Genomic DNA, 13,720 nt, shown 5'->3' with positions numbered 1-13,720 from the left:
AACCCTGCTGTAGATCATCTGAATGTTGAATCCTTTTGTTTTTTTAGATGGAACTCCATGAACAGGACTGGAGTCAGATGGAAAGTGCAGGTTCTTGAACACTAGGTGGTGCTGTTACTCCAAACTTGACCCAGTCAGGAAATGCCAGTGGTGGAACTTCCACTGTTGTTCTGGACTCCTGTTGGACTGACTGGGTTCTTTAAAGGGTTGGACTTCAGCAGGTTCATCTGCTGTTTTCATCTGGTTTCATCCATGAGGACAGAGGACAGGAGCAGGTGGAATAAGAACAGGCCTGAAGGACACATGCTTCAGGTGAAAGCTCCATGGTTCTGCTTCTGTCTCATCAGGTTGGAGGGGCCGTGAACGCACCACTGGGTCTGAGTTCTCTGTGGGAGGGGTGGGTTTATCCTGTGGAGAAACGAAACCGAAATCCTGGAGTATCCAAACTGAAGTCATTTTCCAGACTGTCGCAGTTCTTTCAGGATCTGTGGGGTTTTCCAGAACAGCAGATTCCACAGGTGGAGTCTTTTAGTTTCACCAGAGAAGAGTGAGGCTGGGACAGAGGAGGACATGTGTGCACAAAGGTAGGGTCTGGTCTGGTCACAGAGGGGTTCCTGTCTGTCTGTCTGTCTTTGTTTGTTTGTTTGTTTGTTTGTTTAGACGAAGTCCTTGCTGAACAATAACAAACACTGTCACGGAAGTTGACCCTCTGCTCAGTCCGGACACAGATGCCTTTGTGTGTTTTAAAGTGCGTAGAATAAATAAGAAGCGCATGTTTTCTGGATATTCAACTGTGAATATGACCTTTTACATGTTTGTTACATCAAACATGTACTTTGAACAATTTTATAATTATTTAATATGTGTGTTTTTATTTTTTTTTAACTTTATGTGTCGTTTTCTTACTTGCTGTTTTTAATCCCCTTTTACATGTTTCTTTTATAATGTTTTAAATGTTTCTTTTTATTTCAGTGTCCTGTGTGAAGCACCTTGAATTGCCTTGTTGCTTAAATGTGCTATACAAATAAACTTGCCTTAAAGGGAATGATAAATGTAATGTAGAAACCCGTGGAAAATAGGTCATCAGTTTTTCAAAAACCAAACCTGTGTTCTTCTCAGAACTTTGAGTAGATGTGTCAATATTGATCCTGGCACATTTTCATGAGTAGGCTGAAACTGTTCGATGATCTGAAACTGTCCAGACTGAAGTGTTTTGCTGTCGTCACTGTGTTCAGTCTGATTCTGAAACTAGTTTCACTTCAACAAAACTGAAAAATATATCATATCTAAAAGTAATGGAAAGATAATAACTGTAACATCCCAAAATGTACTTACATATTTTAAATATGACATTCACAATTTAGAATTTGTTGTAAATTTGTTCATTTTATTTGGAGAATTTCATTTACATAAAACTAAATATACCAAAACACACCCAAATTTTAGAATCTTCCTGTTGGAATTTGAAAAATATATGAAATCTTTAGAATTTATCTGTAACAAAAAAAAAGCTCGAACACTCTGGTAATTTAGAAACAATTCTTTAAAATGGACTGAACTGTCTGTTGCATTTATTTATTTATTTTTGTTAGATTGGTTATTTTTATTTATTTATTTATTTATTTATTTATACTATTGTTTGTCTGTTCTGCTTTGTGTCTTTAAATCTATGCATTATTTTCTTAAACTTATTGCTTTTTCCTTTTTGAGATCTTGTTTGTTCAAAATTTATGTATTGAATACTCAAATATTTTCAATAAAGTTGAAAAAAAAACTACTTTCACTTCAAATACTCAACATCCTAAAGACTTTTTATTATTATTTCAATTAAACATACTGTAAAACTTACAGGATGCAAACACATAATACATGATGTTATCAAAGTATGAGAATAAAAACGTCAAAAGAAAAATCTACTCCAAATCCTTCATTGCTACTTGTGCAATTATATTTTATTTATTGTCTGCTGTATTTGTCTCTAAAGACACTAAAACCATAACGGCAGGGACAGTGTTGTACAGTAATGAAGTAATAATACCTCACTACTGTACTCAAGTATGGTTCGGGAGAATTTGGACTTTACTGAGTATTTTTTTTATTCTGTTTACTTTCACCTTTATTTCACTACATTTCCTAACTCATTCGCATACTTCTTTGATACACTTTTAATGCATGGTATTGCATGGTATTACTCGTTACAAAAAATAAATGAATTAAAGTAAATTTGGTGTTACACTGCTGAGGTTCCCTGTGGGCCTAATCATGTAATGCTCATGTGCAAACGACGGTCCATACTCAACCTGTCAGATATCTGTTGGTGTGTGTATCTTTATGTAAATTCTTTGGACTTTAAATTCCTGGATTACAACGACATTTATGACACCAGCAGCTGCCTTCTCCTGTTCAGGTTTTTTTTTAAACCTTGTTTCTGAGGTGTGTGCTGTAGGCCTCATGTTCAGAGTGCTTGTCTTTTATTTTACCATATTTTAAAATCCTGGATTAACTTTAGAATATTCAAAATGCTGCCTTTGAATGTTATTCACATTTACTTGTACTTTTGCTTTCATTACTAGAGACCAATTCATTGTAGATTACTCAATATACTTAAGTACAGTAAATACTAGATACTTAAAGGCTTTAATTTAACCCTTTCATGCATGAATTATGAGAACCTTAGCTGAGTTTTTTTCCTGTGTTTTTATTCCTCTTTAGGCATGAAAAAACAATGCAATTTAATTTTTTTAATAAACCTGTTTTTTATGAAGGTAGATTTGTTTCTTTACTGCTTTAACTAAAAAAGATTTCAATTTTTTTAAAAAAAAGTGTTTGAATGCAAAAAAAAAAAAAAGAGTTACGATCCAAAAAAATGCATTTGAACACTTTTTTTCTTCGATTGAAGTGAATTTTTTTTTTTTTTTTTTTTAATAGATTTTTTTCTTTTTAAGTGAAAATATTTTTTTGGGTTAAAGCAATAAAGAAACAAATCTACCTTCATTATTTTTTGTGGAGTTCCAAAAATGTCCACTCCGCTGGACACCATGTGTTTAATTTTTGAATATCAGAAAGTGATCTACGAAATCAAAACATTTTTAATGCAGCTAATCTGATGTTTTCTCATATTTTATCATATGCACAATTTTTATTAGCAATTGAGTTACACTCAGACATGTTACTGCAGATCAGGTTTATCAAGAACAGCAAAGTTATGGGATGATGCATAGGCGTCCGCTGAGTTAACTCATATCAAACTGAAACAACAAAACCCAGGAATATATTAGAGAACAGATGTAGAACAGCTGTCCACTGGAGTGACCAATATGCATGAAAGGGTTAAGTAAAATTTCAGTTGGTGACATGAACTTCTACATAATTTTTTGGTAGAGTACCTGTACTTCTACTCCAATATGACTGTCTAGTACTTTATACAACACTAGTGTGCATGGAGTTTTTGTTCACTGGGTAATCATGGTGACTTTGGCGACATCTGCTGGGTACAAAAAGATTAGAAGTAACTCGCTGAAGACCTAATTTAACCTCCTCAGACCCAGGACATGTCAGCAAAGTACCAGCGTTTCTGTTTTTTTTATTAAATCAGTGCCTGTATTGGAAACATCATGATGCAACAGTTTTTTCAGATGCGGTTTTTAAATTTTTTATGGAATGTCCTTTGTGGTGGACAGTTTTCTTTTCTTTTTTTCTTTTTTTTGTATAAAGGTGTGAACCTCTTGTCCACAAATGTGGAAGGTGGGTCTTAGGAGGTTAAGCCAAGCAAAAAAAAATCATATCAAGTTCAAATCAAATTTTATGTATATAGCACCAAATCATAACAAAAGTTCCCTCATGACACTTTACGTATAGAGTTGGTCCGAACCAGACTGAAGCCAATTTACAGAAACCAACAGAATCCAACAGGAGCAAACACTAGTGAGAGGAGACAGTGGAAGGAAAAAGTACCTTTAACAGCAGAAACCTGGAGCAGAGCCAGACTCCTGGAGGATGGACGTCTGCCTGGACCAGAAATGAATGAATGAATAAATAAATAAATAAAAAGGGATCTAGCGATTACCGGTACAACAATAAACCGTGGTAAAATTCCTGACGGTTAATATTACTGTTTAAATTCTAATTATCATGATAACCGTGTTTGATGACCGTACTTTGAAAAACAAAGAGAGAGAGAGACAGTCTATCTATCTATTTATCTATCTATGAAAAAGAAACTAAAACAACACAAACTTGATCTGGAAAATGGTCAAACAGTGTCCATAAGGTTCCATGTTTAATGCACATTTGTATAATTGATGTTTACATGTTAATATTTGAATGTTTCTGCAACAGAAAGTACATTGTGCCTGTTATTTTATTCATTTTCTGTGTTTCTTTTTTTTTTTTCAAAATACAGCTTGGTTAAATTATTTCAGTGTGTGTATTTGTACTTTTTGAACGTTTTGAGCACATTTCAAGAATATCATGATAATAATGATAACCGTGATCATTTTAGTCACAATAACCGTGATATGACATTTTCATATCGTTACATCCCTAATATATTTATATAAAAACGTCTTTGTGTCATAGTACTCATTAGTTCTGTCAGATCTTTCTCACCACAATGGGATAAAGTCAGTAACAGTCCAGTTTTAGCCTCACTAACTTGTTCTTGTTTTCATCTTCCAGAAACGAGCTCCAGGAGGCGTTATGCCAGTACGCCACAGATACCCTCGCCTACATCGACACAGTGAGAGAATTCAGTAAGAAGAGCTCCAAATGGATTCTGACGAGGGAGACAGAGTTAGAGATGTTAATGGACATCAAAGACAGGGCCGATAAAATCGACTTAAAGTTCAGTCATATCTTTGAGTCAGAGAACAAAGGTGAGGCTGCTCTGGAGTACATGAAGAGCGTGTTCAGTCAGGCGACGGCTGAGCGCAGGCGTGCAGAACTGGAGGAGGAGCTGGCCGCTTCACTGAAGGGAATTCTGGGAGGTCTGGAGGAGCTGGACGGCTTCCTGGATGCAGTGGAGAAGCTGGCAGTCACTTCATCCCATGTGTTTCCAGAGGACGAGCAGGTGTTAGTCCTGCCTGAAGGCATCAGCCCAGAGTTTGTCCAGGTCGTCATCAGTGTCGCACAGAACATCTGCCCACTTCTGCTGGAGTTCAAAAGAGATGCACCAGCCTTCTTCAGCCCCAAACTGCAGAATGTACATGTGATGGCATACCAGCTGGACAAATACATACAGACAACCCAGAAAATCTGTGAAAAATTTGAAAAAAGGTAAATGCAAGGAGGACCCCTCGCTAACACAAGCATTAGGGCGTCTCAAAAATCACTTTTCTCTTCAGATCATGGGGTTATTTAAACCAGTTAATCTCCAACATGATAATACCCCCCCCCCAAAAAAAAAATTCGGCAAAATCCGTCAATGTTTGACCCCCCCACACACACACACACACCACAAAGTATGAAGGGGAAAACGGCAAAAACGCTCATTTTAACCCAGAAAATCGCATATAATGAGGTGTTAAGTGTCCACAAATTGCTTTTTCTGGTATTTTACAGCGTCCCTGGAATATCAACTTCACAGATTTTTGTATCAGGTGATATAGAAGTGAAAATATGGTGATTTTAAGATAAAATAACTCAATTATAGGCTACCAACTTGATATAGAAAGAAGTTCAGAACAGTAAATCTAGTTGAACCCAATGTCTATTTTCTAAACCCCCTTTTCTGCAAAATACAGGTTTGAGTTCCAGACAAATATAGATGAACACTGAAATAATAAGAATAAATACAAGATCTGAGGAAGACTTAAATGACATGGTTCTGATCATCTGGACATACTTTTGTACATGTGCATTTCAGTTTATTCACATATTACTGACTCTGTAGTTTCTCTTCCATTTCATTGTGTTAAACTCTGGTAGTTTGATTCTGTGGAACCGTGTTCCCTCTGTGGGTTCTGTCCATGGACGCTCTGGCATCATCTGGGATGTCCTGAACACCTGTCTGCAGCAGCGGTAACACAGAGAGATAGCTCCGAGACATTCATTCATTCATTCATTCATTCATTCATTTTCTGAACCTGCTTTATCCTCACTAGGGTCAGGGGGGGTCACCTGGAGCCTATCCCAGCTACTTATGGGTGAAGGCGGGGTTCACCCTGGACATGTGACCAGTTCATCACAGTCTGAACATATAGAGACAAACAAACAAACACTGTCACATTCACACCTATGGGGGATTTAGATGAACCCATGAACCTATCAGAGCATGTGTTTGGATGGTGGGAGGAGCCAGAGTACCAGAGAGAACCCACGCAGACACGGGGAGAACATGTAAACTCCACACAGAAAGGTCCCACCCCCATGGACTAAAGGTCCCACCCCCATGGACTAAAGGTCCCACCCCCATGGACTGGTGTTGGAATGGAACCCAGGTCCTTCTGTCTGTGGCTCCAGGTCTGTCCTCTGCACCACTGTGTCGTTTGTCTGTGCTGCAGGTGTGTTTCCATGGCTGCTTTGGTTTCTGTTGGTTCTTCTGTATCAAACAGACTCAGTCCCACAGTAGACTCAGTCAGGTCCCACATGTGACGCAGTTTGGATGTCTGTACTTTAGGCACTTTAGTATCTTTTAAGCATGGGAATGCATTTAAAAACAGAATTTTTTGGCGTTTTTTGACGTTGGGGGGGGTTAAACGTTGACGGATTTGGCTGAAATTTTTTGAGGGGGCTATTATCATGTTGGAGATTAACTGGTTTAAATAACACTGTGATCTGAAGAGAAAAGTGATTTTTGAGACGCCCTAAAAAGCATGAAGCTAAAGTGTAGGAGGAAAACGGGGTAAGGAGGCGCACAGGCAGTCAGGTTTTCTACACACTAGATCTGGTACGACAGACAGGATTCTTACAGAAATGAGGGCAAAGTGAAAGTCAGCAGAACAACATGGAGCCATCTCGAGACAAACAGGAGACACTCAGGGTCCCTCTACTGAGCATGTGCATCAGCACGAGACAAAACACTGCATGTCCTTCTACTGTACGAAGGTTCAAGAGTGTGCTATAGCATTAGATATGGATAGTGTAGGATGGTCTGTGCCACATGTCAGTGTGATCACAGGGAGAAAAGAAAAGGGTTAAAGAGACACAATAGTTCTATAATGATATGAGCATACCAGGACAGAGAGGAACCACACACGTCAGATATGAGTGACCTAAGGGACCTGGGATGGATGGATGGATGGATAGATAGATAGATAGATAAGGGTGCTTGAGCAGGTCTTGAAAGTCTTAAAATGACTTTTGTGTGAAATTCTTCAACTACGGAAAAAAGTTGATCATAGTTGAATTTTAGAGTCTGCTTAAAGGCACATAGTCTTGTAAGATAAAAAATACATGAAGAAAGAATAAAAAAACAAAACAAAAAACTGGCATTTCGCTAACCATTCAGTACTGGAGTGATTCTAGTGAAACTCGTTTGTGTGATGTTCAAGCACTTTTGTCATTTTCATATGTTTTGAAAATGTCTCTGTTGGTAAAATATAACTTACTGTGAATTATGCATTCATTCATTCATTCACACATTTAGTAAAGTGAAGTTTTCTACTATACACAACAGGTACAGTCCCAACCAAAAAAGTATAAAAGTACATGAAGACCTTGTCAAACCTTGTCCAAGTCAAGGTCTTGGAGAAAAAATAGCTGTTTTGAAAAAGTCTAGAAGAAGTCTGGAATTTTTCTTTGGATAAAGTGCAAGTACCAGATGTACTTAGTTCATCCCAAACTGGGGGATTACAGAAGAATTCTTCATCTAAATAATGTTCAGCTTTAGTATTGGTACAGAGTAAACACAGGTGTGTCTTTTACAGACCCTTCAGTGACTTTTGCTTGAAGAAAACTGCAGTAGAACTGGATGAAGATCTGTCTGAAGATGAAGTCCAGAAGATGCTGTCTCACATCGATATGCTGAATGAATTCAGGTAAGTATTACACATGGATTATTTATTGGCCTCAAATATGACGGTAACGTGGTTGGCTCCAGGGTCCCAGAGGGATCCACAAGGGTTCAGTCTGTGGCACAGGACTGAAAGGGTATAAGCTAGTGAGGATAGAATGTGTTCTCCACAGTGAAATGACAGACTCATAAAGCAGCTTCAGAGGACAGGTTTGGACGACTGAAACAGATTTACAGAAGGCAGAACATGCACTGAACATATTAATACAGGAAACACCTACAGTGAATGGGTCTACATTTGTTTGTTTTTATTGATTCCAAGAAGTAATTTGACTCTATTAACAGGGCTCTAATCCAGTGTTGGTTGTTAATTATGACAGTGATGGAAAGTTTAAGGTAATGATTTCCCATTCTGCATTAATCAGTGTTGTATCTCCGTCAGCAGGTGGAGCTCTGGTATCTCACCTGAACTGATTACAGTGTAGAAGTGGGAACTCTAGAACTGCATTTACTTAAAGGTGTGGGAGACTTTCGTGAGCAATTTTTCCTCAAATCTGTCAAACCTCAGTCATATCCTCAGTATCATGAATCTGTTCGTCTGTCTGTCATTACTCAGCTGAATCTCTTGTATTACGGTGAACAGTTTCTTAGTTCCATCCACCACAAACAAAACGTGTTTACAGACAGAGCCAGTGGGGAACTCGGGCATCTTTGGAATTTTGTCGCGATGTGCATTGTGGGAAACGGAGGCTCGTGCAGCCCTATAGACACGACACGGAAATGCCGCTGCTGCAGGCGGCTGCGCAAACCTCCGTTTCCCACAATGCACATCGTGACAACATTCCAAAGATGCCCAAGTTCCCCACTGGCTCTGTCTGTAAACACATGGTTTGTTTGTGGTGGATGGAACTAAGAAACTGTTCACCGTAATGCAAGAGATTCAGCTGAGTAACGACAGACAGACGAACAGATTCATGATACTGAGGATATGACTGAGGTTTGACAGATTTGATGAAAAATTGCTCATGAAAGTCTCCCACACCTTTAAGTCATTCTGTTAGTTGAGATATGGGGCAGGTATGGATTAGGAACTGTTATCAGGTATAAATGTCAAACTGCTTTGGAACAGACCTGTGAAAAGTCACTTCAAATTCAGTCAATCAAATTATATTTATATGACTTCAAATCAGAACAAAAGTTATGTCATGACACTTTACATATAGAGCTGGTCAAAACCAGACCATCACTTCATACATACAGACATAAACTGGGATGTTTCATATGGACGTACCTCTAGTCTGTTCATTTTCCAGCACAGGTTACTTTATGAGATTCAAGATATTTGGAGCAAAATATTTCTCACATTTAACAACAACGATGTATGATAAAACAAAAACTACCATTTTACTGTCCTGTAACAATGAACTACACTGTGGAAAACCTTTGTGAAATATAATTCAAACTGGACTGTCAGCCTCACACTCATCATCATTATATACACACTACTGGTCAAAAGTTTTAGAACACCCCCATTTTTCCAGTTTTGTATGGAAATTCCAGCAGTTCCAGTCCAATGAACAGCTTGAAATGATACAAAGGTAAGCAGTGAACTGCCAGAGGTAAAAAAAAAAAAAAAAAAAAAAAAAAAAAAGGTAAGGTTAAACAAAACTGAAAAATAATGTACATTTCAGAATTATTCAAACAGGCGAACAAGAAATGGGTTAACAACTGAAAGCAGTTGTGCAGCAATGGAGGTTGATCAAGCCTGGAAAGTTGGTGGTTCAATTCCTCCAGGTGTCCCAACGTTTGTGAATTCCTTCAACCCCCTGTGTCTGCAGAAAAGGAGTGTGGAACACACTTTGGTACCATACCAATGGAGCATTATTGGAACAGGACTGGACTGAAGAAAGTAGTTTGTTACAATAAAAATGGAAAAGGCAATTAACCATAGAAGAGAAACAGAGCATCAGAAGAGTGAAAAATGTAGGTGTGTCCTCCAGAGAAATGTCCAAGAAAGTCCAGGTGTCAGTAAAGGCGGCCAGACACTGTGCGACTATTTCGATCATTGCACGCAGCTCCATCTCAAACTGTGCGAATCAATCGTAAAGTCAGGCTCACGATTCATGTTCTCACACTGTACGGACCGATGCTGGTATGGGACCTGACTGCTCACACTGTAGGACCATACACCAGAGGATGCACCACACTGTAGGACCATACACCAGAGGACACACCACACTGTAGGACCATACACCAGAGGATGCACCACACTGTAGGACCATACACCAGAGGATGCACCACACTGTAGGACCATACACCCGAGGATGCACCACACTGTAGGACCATACACCCGAGGATGCACCACATGTTCCAGTGTTGGATCTGGAAATACAACGTTAAAATACCAAGGAATCCGAAGTGCATAGACAATTGTGTATTGGCGTGAGTCATGAAATGGTAGTGCTAAACAAAAACCAACGAGCTGCTTTGGTAATATGTGCCATAATCTGTGAGGAATCAAAAAAGAAGAAAAGACGACCACGTGTTTGGTGCAGGAGTTGGTTGTCCAGACGTGGACAGTATGGGCTGTCAGTCCTACAGCAAAGGGAACTAGAGGGAAGATGCAAAAGCTAAACTGCACGAGGCCAATAGCCAGCTACTGTTAGCTTAGCATTAGCTTACAGTAGCTGGCTGTTATTGTATTGGCGCATGCACAGTGTGAGAATCTGAGGCCCATGGGCTCGTGGCACTGCTTTGACAGTACCATACCCTCACAAGGAGCCAGCAGGATTTCAAACAGCTCCGTTTTCCTTGCGAACACACGATTGCTGGTGGTGAGGTGGTGGTGGGGTGTTCTTGTCTTCTCCTTAGCCCATGTCCACTGCACCAAGCAGCACACACCATGAGAGGCACATCTGGACCCAGCCCAGAAAGAGTCGCACCAGTGAGAAATCGTCTCTAAAATCGCACAGTGTATGGACACCTTAAGTCCAGTTTCCTTCACCATCCAAAAGCACTCAGACACTGGACTGGGAAATGCAGACAGGAAGAGGTCTGGAAGAGCCAAAGACACAACAGAATCAGAAGACAAGTTTATGACAGTCAACAGCTGAGAGGAGACTGACAGGACAACAGCTGAAAGCACCGAGAAGAGAGAGGAGGAGGACTTGAACTGCTTGAATTTCAATACAAAACTGGAAAAATTGGGGTGTTCTAAAACTTTGGACCGGAAGTGTATATTAAAATGTATATTTTAGTTTGCCATCTTATTTATTGTGTTTTTCCTTTTAATCAGGATGGACCAGGATTTCAGGATGATATTCTTGTTCCAGGGGAAATCCTGCTCTGGTTTCATCTCTGCGTTCAGTGAGCGAAAGCTGAAAATGCTGCAGTTTCTAAATGATCTGGAGGAGTGCGCTGTTCAGTTAGACCGCATGAACAAGGGAGCAAAGATTTCCAGTGTGGCAGGAAGTTCAGTGGGGGCAGTGGGAGGTGTGCTGTCCATTATTGGCCTGGCATTAATTCCTGTAACAGCCGGGGTGTCTCTGGGCCTGACAGTGGCTGGAATGACACTGGGAGTCACCAGTGGAGTGAACAGTGTAGTCACCACAGCCACTGAGATGGGAGTCAACCACACACACCAGAAAAAAGCCAGTGAGGTCTTTCAGAGTTTCATGGATGATGTGCAGATGCTTCAGAGTACTCTGGCAGAGGTGTCACACCAAAGAGAGATAAACGAGGCAGATGTAGTTGTGGGTGTAGGGAAGATGCTTGGTAAGGCTGGTACTGTGGCTAAAGGCATTGATGCTCTTGTTGATGCAGGTGCAGCGGTAAAGATGTTGAGAAGTGAGGAGATGGTGGCAAGTGTAGGCAACGTAGTGGCTCAGGAAGGTAAAGCATTACGTAACGTTCCTCGAGTTGCTTCAGACATCCCAGATGTCGGCCAAGCAGCCGCTAAGGGACCACTAGCCCTGTCCAAGTCAGCCAGAGGTGGTCTCATTGCACTCAACGCTCTTTTCCTCGGCATGGACGTCTTCTTCATCTGCAAAGATAGCATTAGTCTGGCTAAAGGCAGCAAAACTAAGGTGTCACAGTTCATCCGAGCCAGAGCCGCACTTTGGAAATCAGAGATAGATTCATGGCAGAAGATCCATGATTCTCTGGAGAAGGGTGAGCTGACATCTGACAAGAAGAAAGCTGTTCTGGAGACACCGTTCTATCCAGAAAATGAGACCAAGAGCTGCAGAAAGACTGAAACAGAGACTGAAACTGAAGCTTCACTGGACCAGGTGGATGAAAAACTGCAAGAAAAACAGCAATGTGTAATCCAGTAGCACTCACCATGTGCCTTTGTCTGGATGTAGTCCGATCCGTTTAATGCAGATCAACCTGCCGGTCTATCGTACAGCTGTAAATGATCGATTATGAACGATTCACATTCCACCACTGATTACCTCCACCAAGGAGGTTCTGTTTTTTCCAGCGTTGGTCTGTCTGTCTGTCTGTGTGCAAGAGAACTCAAAAAGTTATGGACAGATTTGGATGAAAATTTGTGTAAATGTTGATACTGGCACAAGGAACGAATGATTAAATTTTGGTGGTGATTGGGGGTGGGAGAGGTGGGGGGCCACTGATCTGTCTTGGTGGAGGTCTACGCCCTCCAAGTGCTTTTCTAATTCAAAATTGTCCTTTTTTTTTCTTTTATTTGTTTGTTTGTTTGTTTATTTTGGTCGTGAAACACAGTCAGTACAATACAGGGTTCATGGATGTGACACCAATGTGATAGCCAAACAGGAAAGAAATAATACAGAGACCCCCCCGACAAAATAAAAACCAAACACAAAAGCATCTATTCTGGTGCTTATTTGGCCTACCCTTAGAGCTATTATCAACAATTATTAGCCTACATTAAGCAGTTCCTTTTAAATTAATAGTGAAGGAGAAACAATAGTAGGTTCACCTGGAGAACCAAAAATTTACCACGAGAAGGAAATAAAAACAGGAAAGAATACACACACACACATACATGTGCATACATATACAGGCATTATACCACACTTATAAATCTTCTCTATACCTTTCTATCACCTTTAAACATTTTTTTGAATTGCTTTAATATGCTGAAGTTTTCTTTAAAAGCTGTAAATCTATGCACTTTATCAAATCATTTATTCCACATTTTTATCATTGTAAAGACTTTTCTGAATTTATCTTTTTCTGCTCTGAAATCTGTTATGGAATTTATTGAAGGGGTAATATATGATAAAAGGCACATATAGTCAGTGTTTAATTATGTTCTGCTCTTAATGAAACTGTAAAATGTGATTGTTTAAATAAAGTCTCATAATAAAGGAGTCTGAGATAAAAACATGCAACCACATCTTCTCTTTTCATTGTTCTAAAAATGTGTGTTCAGACTGTGCTATGATGAACCACTACATTGTGTCTGAAAAATGTAAGATTAGAATATGGAGGTGACGTTATTTTTCAATAAGACGGTAGGAGAACCCCATGTTCTCATAGTATTATCCAACACACACTGCTTTAACCACAGAACAGCAGGATTATCAGCACACACTGGTTCATTCCTTATTTCAGATGCCTTAAATTTTGAAGTCGACTATTTATTCTGAACTTGGGTATTTATCAATTTCATAACTTCATGTTTTCAACATATCTATATAACATTTGCTGATTTTCAACCTTTGTAATTCACCTCAACAACAGCAGGTGGTACAGTAAGTTCTACTGGGACCCTTATAATTTATG

The 13,720-nt window shown here is 39.5% G+C and overlaps 1 protein-coding gene across 1 annotated transcript; it reads left to right on the top strand.

The window, feature by feature from the left end:
- Positions 1–260: 260 nt before the first annotated feature.
- apol (apolipoprotein L) lies at positions 261–12,524 on the top strand. Its single transcript, XM_030142387.1, has 4 exons — positions 261–584; positions 4,678–5,274; positions 7,866–7,976; positions 11,247–12,524. The coding sequence occupies exons 1-4, from the start codon at positions 571–573 to the stop codon at positions 12,283–12,285; spliced, it is 1,761 nt and encodes a 586-aa protein (XP_029998247.1). The 5' UTR covers positions 261–570; the 3' UTR covers positions 12,286–12,524.
- Positions 12,525–13,720: the final 1,196 nt, after the last annotated feature.

The sequence above is a fragment of the Sphaeramia orbicularis genome, chromosome 8, assembly GCF_902148855.1.
Source record: "Sphaeramia orbicularis chromosome 8, fSphaOr1.1, whole genome shotgun sequence".
NCBI lineage: Eukaryota > Metazoa > Chordata > Actinopteri > Kurtiformes > Apogonidae > Sphaeramia > Sphaeramia orbicularis.
This window is presented reverse-complemented; position numbering and strand designations above follow the sequence as displayed.